We start from the raw sequence: 12,280 nt of genomic DNA, 5'->3' as shown, positions 1-12,280 counted from the left end.
TCTCAGAAAGTTGCAGTAAACATTGTGTGTGGGGCTGCGTGCGTGTCTGTGTGCTGCTTTGAGACTCACCCCCCCCAACCAAAGGCAAAAGTAGTCTTGCTGTTGGTGTCCAGTCCAGTCTGCCCCCACCCCATGGGCAGGGAGGGGGGATGGTATTAGACGGGGTTTTGGGGTGTGGGGGGAGACTGCTGCCTAGTCTCCTGAATGGGGAGCGGACTTAGCAAGTGCTCACTGTGCTAAGCAAGAGTTGGATAGAGCTCTCAAAGATAGTGGAATCAAGGGTTATGGAGATAAGGCAGGAAGAGGATACTGATTAGGAATGATCAGCCATGATCATATTGAATGGCGGTGCAGGCTCGAAGGGCTGAATGGCCTACTCCTGCACCTATTGTCTATTGTCAATCCCATTGAACTGATGGTGGGGGGGTGGGGAGGGAGGAACGGGAGGCTTCAGCAATGCTGGAGGTCCCTCACACACAAGTGTGTGTCTGCTCAGAAACAAACCCTGAGACAGAGAAGGAGCAAGGCAGGCAGAGCGAGGAAAAAGGAAATTTCAGCAAACTCGGATCTCCAGAGGGCAGGCATTGAATCGATTAATCGAATAATCAGTTATCCAAGCGAAATAATGTTCGCCCATCTCGTTCAGATAATCGAGGTTCGTCTGTACTTGGGTCCCTTGACCACTCCACCAATGGGAACACTTTTTTTTCTTCCTTATCCCAACGTATCATGACTTTAACAGTCCTATTAAATCTCCAGTAATCTCCAAGGTGAAGAACTCCAGTCTTTTAAATCTATCCACATTCTTGGAATCCCTCATCCATGAAACTATTATCATATATATTTTCTGCATCCTTCCTAATACTATCAATTTTTCTGAAGTGTTGTGCCCAGAATTAGATATAATCGGTCCTCCTTTTGTTGTCTTCGGTAAACCTCCCAATCCAGATTTACTGCTACTCCTGGCACCTTTGTCAAACTCTTTCTTTAAATCTTACGCATTCCTCAACTATTTTTGTTGTCTACAGTAGATGAAACGTTTTTGAGTATTTGCAGTTTGGAATGTGTAGTTGCTGTGAGTCATGTAACAGTTCTTTATAAACTATCCATTGCCTATGTATAGTCATGCCTTTTGAAGTATTTTTCTAATCCAGCTCAGTCAATTTGTGCCTCATTTTTTCATAATTTCCCTTATTCAAATTTATTCAGCTTGCTTCAGAATGAACCACTACACTTTTGAACATAATGTAAACTTCTATCTTATTGTTGATCACTCATCCCTAAAGGTTATTTTGCAATATTGGCAATCAGTCCTTTTTCGTTACATAATTCTACATCTAAATTAGCAAGCCCTTCATTTGGTTATTCAACATATTGCTCCAGAAAAATATCCCTGTCACACACCATAAATATACTTTCCATTGCTTTAGTGCTCAATTGGTTTGCACAATCTTTTTGCAGATTGAAGTCAACCTGTGCTACATCTGCTAATTTATACCTTATCCCACACTACCATACTCCTTGGTGGCCGATGTAACTTCAACCAATGTCTGCTGTTTCAGAGCTTAACCCAAACAGATTTCACACATTGTTCTTCCAATCTGAGATCCTCCCTAACTAATATGTTGATTCCCATCTTGTATTGTCAGCACAACTCCACCTCCTTTTCCTCCTTATGTTTCCTTCCTAAATGTCACATATCCTTGAACATTCAGTGTACAGTCCTGGTCATCATGCAGTCATGTTTCTGCAATCGCAATTATATCATAACCATTTACCCCTAAATGTGCATTTAGACTTAGCAATTTTATGAATGCTGTGTGCATCCAACATTGTGCCCTTAACTTTCTCTCTGTGTCACTCCATGTTGGAGGCATACACTATCCTCAGCTTGCTTTCTTTGTTCTAACTCCCTTGCAGCTTTTCTACTTCCTGTTACTAGCTCAATTCCCTTCCAAGTTGAGTTACCTCACAGGTACCTATCGCCCTGATAAACTAGTTTAAACCAACCCCAACCGACACCGGAAGTGTCAGGAGCTGCACAGACCGGAGCTCTGGGCTTTGGAGCTTGAGGAACAGCTCATTTTTCTGCATCCTCAAGGCAAAGGAAACCATGGATAATGCGTACAGCGAGATAGTCATACCAAAGACTGGAAGTGAATAGGCAGAATGAAAACTGGTAACTACAAGGCTGTCTACAAAAAAAAGTCAGGTAATGCAGGAGTTCCTGCAGGAATCTTCATCTTTACAGGTCCTACTTGCCCCAGTACCAATCCAAATGCCTCAAATCTGATACCCTCCCTCCTACAACGGTTTCCCAGCCATGTGTTCAGTTAATCCTCCTGGTCTTATCACTCACTAGCATTTGATACTGGGAATAAAGTTGAAATCATTGCTTTTGAGGGGCTGCTTTTTAATGTTCCTAATTTCCTGAAATAAACTTTCATGACCATATCCATCTTCCTGCCTATGTCATTAATACCATTGTGGACCACGACTGGCTTATCTCCCCCCTCCAGAAAGATGTCCTACAACCCCTTCTTGATATTTTGATCCTGGCATTAGGCAAGCAGCGCACTATCTTGGAGTCTTGTTTAGCTCTTCCATTCTTCTTTCACCCCCCACGTACAGCTGAGTCATCTGTGGTGTTAAGGCCATTGGCTCTGGATGCACTTAGCTGAGATTCATCACAAGTTCAAAAATAGAATACTGATGAGCAAGCAAGAAAGACTTGGGGGACTCCTGCATTACCTGCCTTTTTTTTGTAGACAGCCTTGTAGTTACCTGTTTCCTTTCTGCCTATTCAGTTCCAGTCTTTGGTATGATTACCTCGCTGCACATGTTATCCACGTTGTCCTTTGACTTGAGGATGTAGAAAAAAATGAGCTGTTCCTCAAGCTCCAAAACCCAGAGCTCAGGTTTGTGCAGCTCCTGAGACTTCCGGTGTCTGTCTGGAACACTGACTTCATACATACTGCAGGATGTATATTTAGCCATTCTGACCAGCTATCCCATAATTCTGAAATATATTTGTTGCCCTAAGAATAACTTCGAACTTGCTAAGTTGTCGTTTTTCTCAGGAAATTAGAGAAAAAAAGACGAGAGACTTAAACGCAAATTAAGTACTTAACATTCACTTTAAATACAATAAGTGCTAATCCTACTCACCAGCTGCCTTCCCAACACTCATGATAACAAGCTGCCGTTGTTCTCAGTGCAGGTAGGCCCCTCAATCTACATCTTATTTCCTCTCTGAATCACCTCTCACTTCGGAGATTGTATTTCTTGCAGTAAACCTCCATTTAAAGCACTCTTTCCCCCTAAGTTCTAAATCCCACTTTGGCTTAAATTCCCAGATACTCAATCTTTTGTTAGCTCATTCTGGTGAAGTCACTTGCTCTGACTACATGGCTTACTCTCTGTTTTTTGAACAACCTAGTGTGTCGCAATGAATCACTTGGTTTTCTTAACTTTCTGATATAGTAATCAACGTCTAATTCAGACAAGGAACTGACTGTCATCCAGCTGCCTGTTTAACTAGACTATCTTACCTTATTTAAGAATATTGTTCTAGACCTGATACGGACTTTTACTTTTGCCCGCCTCCTGAAGACCGGAAATTGCCAAGTGAATAATTAACAACCTTACTTCCTGGATGATCTCCGCAAGAGGTGGTCTGACCCTAATTGGAAACCATTCTTATATCTTGCTGTTCAGATCTAGTGTTGCTATGTGATCCTAGCCACTTATTTATTTGCCTTGGGTGCCTATTTTGTTGGTTCTCTGCATTTCTTTTTTTTCCCCTGTTCTGTCTCTTTTTGCTACCTCTCCTCCTCCTTCATTTCTTTCATTTCAGGATGTAGGCAATTAGAACGTCCCCATTATTCATATTTTGCTCAACTTGTGCATTCCCAATGTATCAAGTTTTCTCTAAAAGTATTCTGCATCTTAATGTCCCTTCTTACCACAACTCTTACTTTTTAAATACTTAAGCTAAAATGAAAAAAGTGTCATAGTTTAAATAGCTTTCCCTGCATTAAAGTTTTTGACAATTTAGAAAGATGTAAATGAGTTAAGGTATGCTAATTTGCAACAATAATTTACTGCTGTCTTTTTTCATAGGAACAATAGTGTTATTCTTGCTGATGAAATGGGTCTTGGGAAAACCATACAAACCATCTCCTTTCTCAGCTATGTGTTCCACGAGCACCAGCTGTATGGCCCATTCCTATTAGTCGTTCCGCTCTCAACGCTCACTTCCTGGCAACGAGAAATTGAAATGTGGGCGCCCGAAATGAACGTCGTAGTTTACTTGGGGGACATCAGTAGCCGTAATATGGTAACTTATTATTTGATGTTATGTGTTGTCGCATCTAGCAACTAGATTATTTTTATGCAGCTCAACTTTAGCTGTATATTCAGAAAAGTATAGTCAGTTTAAAACAATGCATTGTCTGAGCTTCGTGCTGTTGAGCAAGAAATCCATTTACTTAATGTAAACTTGAAAGCCAAATCAATATCAGGTGCAACATATCTTGTAGCTCTTGTAATTTCTTTCAGCAACAAAAGTAATATAGTGTCTTTACTTAAATATCCCAAAGTACTTCACAGGAGCAGTATCAAGCAAAATTTGACATAAGTCACATAAGGCCGTGTCAGATTGGAAGTTCTGAGTAGGAATTTAGAGAGTAAAGAGATGCTGGAACATTCAAGGAATAAATTCTGGAACTTTACTGCTTTGGTAGCTGAAAGCACAACCACTAAAGTTGGATTGATTGATACTGGTAATGAATAGGAGGCCAGAAATAGAGGCAAACGTCTTGGAGGTTTGTTACCTGGATTAACTAAAGAAAGCTTAGGTCATGGAAGGATTTGAAAACTGGGATAAAAATTTTAAAACTGAGCCAATGTATGTCGATAAGAACAGAAGGAATGGTGAATAGATTTGGTGAGAGTTAGCATCTAGACAGTAGAATGTTGGATGTCCTCAAGTTTGCAAAGTAGAATGTGGCAGGCTGACCAGGAGTGCTTTGCAACAGTCCGATCTAGTAGTACAAAGATGTGGATAATGTGGGTTTCAAAAACAGATGTGCTGAGCCAGGACAGATTTGTACACTGTTAAGGCAGTGGAGGATGCAATCTTAAGATGGCATAATTATGTGATCAGAAGCTTCTATCTGGGTCAAACACTTGAACAGTTTGTTGCAGCCTAAGATAGCTGGGTGGAGTTGGTGACTAAGTCGTGAGAATCAAAGATAATAGCTTCTGTCTAATGTTTAGTTGGAGAAAATTTCTGCTCATCTAGTACAGTGTGTTGGATGGACACAAACAATTTAGAAGCAATAAAGAGTTGGTGGATTGTGTCAGTGCACTGCTGGCAGCTTTTGGATGGCAGCGGCAGAGCTGAAAATGTGTTGCTGGAAAAGCGCAGCAGGTCAGGTAGCATCCAAGAAGCAGGAGAATCGACGTTTTGGGCATGAGCCCTTCTTCAGGAATGAGGAGAGTGTGCCAAGCAGGCTAAGATAAAAGGTAGGGAGGAGGGACTTGGGGGGAGGGGTGTTGGAAATGCGAGAGGTGGAAGGAGGTTAAGGTGAGGCTGATGGGCCGGAGTGGGGGTGGGGCGGAGAGGTCAGGAAGAAGATTGCTGAGTTCGAGGGTTGGGACTGAGACAAGGTGGGGGGAGGGGAAATGAGGAAACTGGAGAAATCTGAGTTCATTCCTTGTGGTTGGAGGGTTCCTAGGTGGGAGATGAGGTGCTCTTCCTCCAGCTGTCGTGTTGCTATGCCTGACCTGCTGTGCTTTTCCAGCAACACATTTTCAGCTCTGATCTCCAGCATATGCAGTCCTCACTTTCTCCTAGAAAACATTAAGAGGCAGCATATAAATGAGAAATATCTATGAATCCTTGCTGTCATTGCAAGTGACAGATGGTGTAGGAGTAGGAAGATAAATCATTGCAGATGATCCTTTGATAATAACTGGAACTAGATGAGTGTGCTTTCAAGGAGTTTGATGACTTTGGAGGAGGATGTTGCATTTAGCAGTGCCAAATGCTGCTGTTGCAAAGGATGAAGAGGGATAGTTTACCTTTGTCACAAGCACAGAGAATGCCACTCTGATTCTGAGAAGAGTTATCTAGGTGTTGCAGCATGAATAAAGTTCTGGCTGGAGGAATTCAACCATCAAGTCCAATGGAAGACAAACAAAAATGGAAATTGCTGCAGAAACTCAGCAGGCCTGACAGCATCTTTGGAAGAAAGCAGAGTCACCATTTCAAGTCCGGTGATCCTTCTGGTTTGGGAAGCAACAATGTATTCAAGGAATTTGGAGATGAAGAGATAGCAATGTGTGGTTGATCTACAATGACAGGATCAAATTCTTTTTTTTTGTATGTGGAGATAGGTGACAAAAACAGATGTGAAGAAGAGGTGCAAGGGAAGTTGGGTGGGCACCAGTTAAATGGAAGCGGGGTGAGACAACAGGATTTGGCAGGATAAGTTCTGAGGGGGCACAAAGAGAGACAGGAGAAAACTCGAGAGATGAGAGTTTAAGTTACAGGAAATGTATCTTGGAAGAAATTTGGTCATGTGGGCTATGGTGAAGGAGGCAGATAATCTCAGGGACAAAGAATTTCAAGCAATAGGTATGCAATTTAAGCATACGATTCGCAGTAGGGTAAAGAAACCAGAAATGGTCATCGGTTTTAGCAGAAGATAGCAGAATCTGATAATACTTTGTTAGAACTGGTGCATCATTGCTAAGCCTGTATTTTTGTGTGAAGAAGGTAGTTACTTAATGGAGATTTCAGTAAAAAACACTGCATGTAGTAATTTCCATGTTTGAACATAGAAACATTTTGGTCTGGAAATGGACTTCAATACTTGTCACGCACCAGTAGCCACTTGACAGAGGCAAAATCCCAGGGCGATAAAGGAGATGAAATTTTTCACCCCCTCCAATTGAAACCACTTAAATAGATTACAGTGGCCATTGGTTTTTAACTTAAATAAAAGTGTAATTAAAGTACTAGAGAAACTCAGCAGGTGGAGAAGAAACAGCAGTAATGCTTTGAGTCCAATGTGGCTCTTTTTCAGAACCACATTACATTAAATTATCCACATAAGCTTAATTAAATCATGTATTCTTTGTCCCAATGAAAAGCCAGTCCAACTTCATTTTGAAAGTCTCAAGAGTAAACAAACTGCAAGCTGGTAACACATTGCAGAGGCTCATTACTATCTGAGAAGTGAACGACCTATTTTAGCCTGTATTCATTCTCAAGTATTTTAAATGCGTGCTCCTTAATTCTTGTCAGTGCACAATAATTGATCAGTAAACATGCAGACTTAAGTTTTTTGACTATCATAAATTTGCTTTGATGCCAGATAAGAACATATGAATGGATGCATCCTCAGACTAAACGGTTGAAATTCAATATATTATTAACAACGTACGAAATCTTGCTGAAGGACAAGGTGAGTACGTAACCAGCTCTGTAGTTTTTTAATTTCAAGTTGTAATTGTCACAAATATTTTCAATGCAAGTCTCCACTATACTCAACCAACTGTCAAGTATTTTGTAAGGGCGCTATGTTGCGAACATACTTTTGCATTTGTAGAGATTTTCTTAATTTATATGATTAGCTGATGAAATCAATATGTATAATTATACTAACAATAAAAAAAAAACTCAAAGATGATGTTGGGTTCAGAAATTCAGAATATTCAGTCATTCTGGTAGCATCTGTGAAGGGACACCATTCAGAATTTCATGATAATGACCAGAACTGCTTTTTGATTTGGGAAAAAAAATAATGCTTGACTTTAAAATATTGCATTACCATTTGTGTATTGTTAGCACATTTTAAAAATTTCACCTTTCCAGCATTAATAAATGTGAAGTCATCCATTTTGATAGGAATAACAGCAAAGAGGGCTATTACTTGAATGGTAAAAAATTGCAGCATCCAGCTGTGCAGAGGGACCTGGGTGTCTTTATGCATGAATCACAAAAGGTCGGTCTGTAGATGCAACAGGTAATTAAGAAGGCAAATAGGATTTTGTCTTTCATTGCTAAAGGGATTGAGTTTAAAAGCAGGGAGGTTATGTTGCATCTGTACGGGGTGCTGATGAGGCCACACCTGGAGTACTGTGTGCAGTATCGATCTCTTTACTTGAGAAATGATGCACAGAAAAAGGGGTGCAGAGGAGGTTCATTAGATTGATTCTGAGTTGAGGGGATTGGCTTATGAGGAGAGACTGAGTATTTTCATTGGGATTTAGAAGAATGGGGGGCGGGGGGGAAATGATCTTATAGAAACATATAAAATTATGAAGGGAATAGATAAGCTACAAGTATAGAGGATTTTTTCACTAGTGGGTGAAACTAGGACAAGTGGGCATAGCCACAAAATTAGGGGAAAGCAGATTTAGGACCAAATTGAGAAGGAACTTCTTCACCCACAGGGTTGTGATTTTGTGGAATTCCCTGCCCAGTGAAGTAGTTGAGGCTTCCTCATTGAATGTTTTTAAAGCTAAGATAATTTTTTAAACAATAAAGGAATTAAGGGTTATGGTGAGAGGGTGGGTAAGTGTGCTGAGGTTACAAAAAGATCAGCCATGATCTTACTGAATGGCGGTGTGGACTCAAAGGGCCAGATAGCCTACTCCTGCTCCTGGTTCTTATGTTACGTTCTCAAGAGCAGTTATGGATTGGTAATAATGTGCCACAAATAACTGAAAGAGAACATACTAGAGAAAAGACTGCCTACTAACAATGTAGTTTAATTCATAGATCAGATAGTTGCAATGGAAAAATAGGAAGTCACATTAGTAAAGGATATTTTTCAGACCGTCCGAATGCAATACATTACGAGGGCAAGATAAGCAAATATCCACCTTGAAACCATCTAATTTTAAGTATTTAAATATTTGTTAAGTTTCATTGGGGAAGCATGCTGGAAACCAAGCCCCGCTATTCCTGGAATATGTATGGAAGGTCAGGATCAGGCAGAGCTGTGAAAACACTGCAAAATAGCTGTTGATCATTGCCTGTGATGACCCACAATCTACTAGTTAAATCTCTAACCCCCATATTTACTCCCCTCTGTGTATACACAAACAGTGGAAAAAATTGGGTATTATTGCTGGAAGGCAAAACTGGAAAGGTAATTCATTGGTCCTGTTGAGATGATTCTCATGTTGATCAGACACCGTCATCTATCATTTGGATGATTGATTGGTGGATTGCTACCCTTTACAATTATATCGTACCATAATTTAGTGGATTCTATAGTTCATTAGTTTTTATGATGCATTATTAGCCCACTGAATAAAAACATCTGCACAGTTAACTGTTGATAAAATCCATCCCAAGATTTTCCAGATAGAGGTTCAAAATGTAAAACCTTTAATTAATCTGTGTTTAAAACACTTAAATGTTATGATTTGTTATTCTATTTCAGTCATTCCTCGGAGGTGTAAACTGGGCTTTCATTGGAGTAGATGAAGCCCATCGTCTGAAGAATGATGACTCACTCCTGTATAAAACCATGATTGACTTCAAGTCAAATCACAGGCTACTCATAACTGGGACTCCACTCCAAAACTCACTCAAAGAACTCTGGTCCCTCCTTCACTTCATCATGCCAGAAAAGTAAGTGTAAGAAGAATTTAGATTTTGGTAATATAGGTGCTAAATTAGGGATAAATTGTGTTACAGTGGAAAGGTTTCATTCTTTGGGAAAATACCCTCACTCAGTGTCCTGGTCAATTTTATGTTAGCTGCTGTCATGAAAAACAGATTTCTGATCATTATCATGTTGCTGAATGCAAATTCGCTGCTTGTCCTAAAACCTGCTTCATTTGTTGAATACAGTTTGAGGCATCGTGTAAGCATAGGGTTTTTCTTTCATGATTACTTTTTATTTGCCAGGCAATGTTATTTAATTGTATGGAATGTTCAAAGATGTGTAGATTAGGTAGGTTGGCCAATACTAAATTGCCCATAGTGTTTTGGAATGTGCAGGCTACATGAATTAGTCATGGGAAATGCAAGGTTACAGGGTTGGGTTGGCAGGGGGAGGGATGCTCTTGAGAGGGTCGGAGTGGGCTCGATGGGCCGAATGACCTGCTTCCACACTCTAGGGGATTCAATATTGTTTGCAAGACTGTTACCTTTTCTGACACCAGAATTAAAAGAAGATAAATAATTTGAGCTAACATTTGGTGGCTCATTCTTGACAGCTCCAACTTCTGCAGGCTCTGTATAAAAATAATCAGTATTTAACAAAATTATAGCTACGGAATAAAACAGTTCATCGCTTGTGAGGCAGAGGCTTCTTTCAACCTAGTGGTCTTGACTGTATTTTGTAGCAATTACAGACATCGTTTGAAGTTAGCAACTTAACCCGTTGAATTTTCAATACATGAATAAACTCCCATGAATAAATATGTTCAAATGTTTTATTAATAATAGTTCTATGCTTTTAATAATTCACATTCTGGATGTAGGTTTGCTTGCTGAACTGGAAGGTTCATTTTTCACATTTCGTCACCGTACTAGATAACGTAAGTGAGCCTCCAGATGAAGCACTGGTGGCATGGCCTGCTTTGTATTTATGTGTTTAGATTTCCTCCAGTCGGTGCTGTCATTTCCTGTGGTGATGTCATTTCCTGTTCTTCTCTGGATGGTGAATGGGACCCAAGTCAATGTGTTTGTTGATAGAGTTCCAGTTGGATTGCCATGCTTCTAGAAATTCTCGTGAGTGTCTCTGGCTTGTCCTAGGAAGGGTGTGTTCTCCCAGTCGAAGTGGTGTCCTTCCTCATCTGTATATAAAAACGAGTCTTCCAGCTGAGTGAGCAAACCTACATCCAGAACTTCAACCTGAGCTACAAATCTTTTCAAAATGCGCTAATTCAAATTCTGTAATTTCTACCTCTAAAGTGAACCTCTGCAGCTGGATTTTGTATTGGGCATGTGATCATAAATAGCCTCTGAATTATCGTGATTATATTTCTTAATTTTAACACTTGAAATTGTTACAGGAATTAATTTTTGAGAAAAGTGTCATAATTAATTTTTAGGTGAAAAATTGTTAAATTAAAAGCATGTCAGGTGAATCTTTACTGGGTTTAAGTGACCTCAGCAGTTTGTCAATACTGTAAAACAGCTGTTCAACAATATAAAGATTTTTGAAACTATTAGGTGCGTTTACTATTACATTCAATGCTTCCAGTATTTGTATTATCTATTTAATGCTTTGAAGTAGTTTTATTTATCAATAGCTGATCCATGCTACTAAATAAAAGTGCTATTTCTGTTTGTGGGGGAAAAGATTTTCTTCCTGGGAAGTGTTTGAAGAGGAACATGGTAAAGGAAGAGAAGTTGGATACACCAGCCTTCATCGAGAACTTGAGCCATTCTTGCTGCGACGAGTGAAAAAAGATGTTGAAAAGTCTCTACCTGCTAAAGTTGAACAAATCTTGCGAGTAGAGATGAGTGCAGTCCAAAAGCAATACTATAAGTAAGCAACTCCCATGAATAAATATGTTCAAATGTTTTATTAATAATAGTAAATGAAAATCAATTTGAATTGGTCACAACAGATAATTGAACATAATTTATAGATAATTTCTAAAAATGATAATTTTCACTAAACTAATGAAAAAGAGCTATTGAGACTTTTAGAGCATATACCTGCTTTGTATTCTGCAGAAAGGCATGATGTGTATTTATATCTTGCCTTTATGAGCACTGACAGATTTGCAAAATAAAAGGGAAAAGTATATAAAGGAAGTTCCTGTGGAGATGTATAATACAAAACTCCTCTTGTTAGGCATGCTGAATTGATAAATGGTTGCATATGAAACTTGTAACTATTTGATTTCAATGTGCTATGGGGTGATATTATGTTTAGAACCATTAAAACTACTTAAATAATATCTGTATATTAAACCTTGATACCTAATTAATGGTTGTTAGTTGGTAGTCCTGACTGTTGATTGATATTATAATGTTGGTGCTAATTGCCAATATTTTTATCTTACAATGCAATAGGTGGATTTTAACCAGGAATTATAAAGCCCTGAGCAAAGGGTGTAAAGGCAGCACTTCCGGCTTTCTCAATATCATGATGGAACTTAAAAAATGTTGTAACCATTGCTACCTCATTAAAATTCCGGAAGATAATAATTTCTATAACAGACAGGAGGCCTTACAGGTATGATATGTGAGGTAACCATATATGTGTACATTTATTATCTACTTGTGCATATGGAT

The 12,280-nt window shown here is 39.3% G+C and overlaps 1 protein-coding gene across 2 annotated transcripts in view; it reads left to right on the top strand.

The window, feature by feature from the left end:
• Positions 1-12,280, top strand: part of chd1 (chromodomain helicase DNA binding protein 1) — a 187,965-nt gene that overhangs the window by 118,616 nt on the left and 57,069 nt on the right. For both annotated transcript variants that reach the window (XM_072583580.1, XM_072583589.1), the window contains exons 12-16: positions 4,123-4,339; positions 7,386-7,475; positions 9,465-9,655; positions 11,337-11,525; positions 12,059-12,221. In XM_072583580.1, coding sequence (XP_072439681.1) covers positions 4,123-4,339; positions 7,386-7,475; positions 9,465-9,655; positions 11,337-11,525; positions 12,059-12,221 — 850 coding nt within the window. The remainder of the gene's footprint in view (positions 1-4,122; positions 4,340-7,385; positions 7,476-9,464; positions 9,656-11,336; positions 11,526-12,058; positions 12,222-12,280) is intronic.

The sequence above is a fragment of the Chiloscyllium punctatum genome, chromosome 2 (assembly GCF_047496795.1).
Source record: "Chiloscyllium punctatum isolate Juve2018m chromosome 2, sChiPun1.3, whole genome shotgun sequence".
In the NCBI taxonomy this organism is placed as follows: domain Eukaryota; kingdom Metazoa; phylum Chordata; class Chondrichthyes; order Orectolobiformes; family Hemiscylliidae; genus Chiloscyllium; species Chiloscyllium punctatum.
The sequence above is the reverse complement of the archived record's forward strand: the minus strand, read 5'-3'. Positions and strand labels throughout refer to the sequence as shown.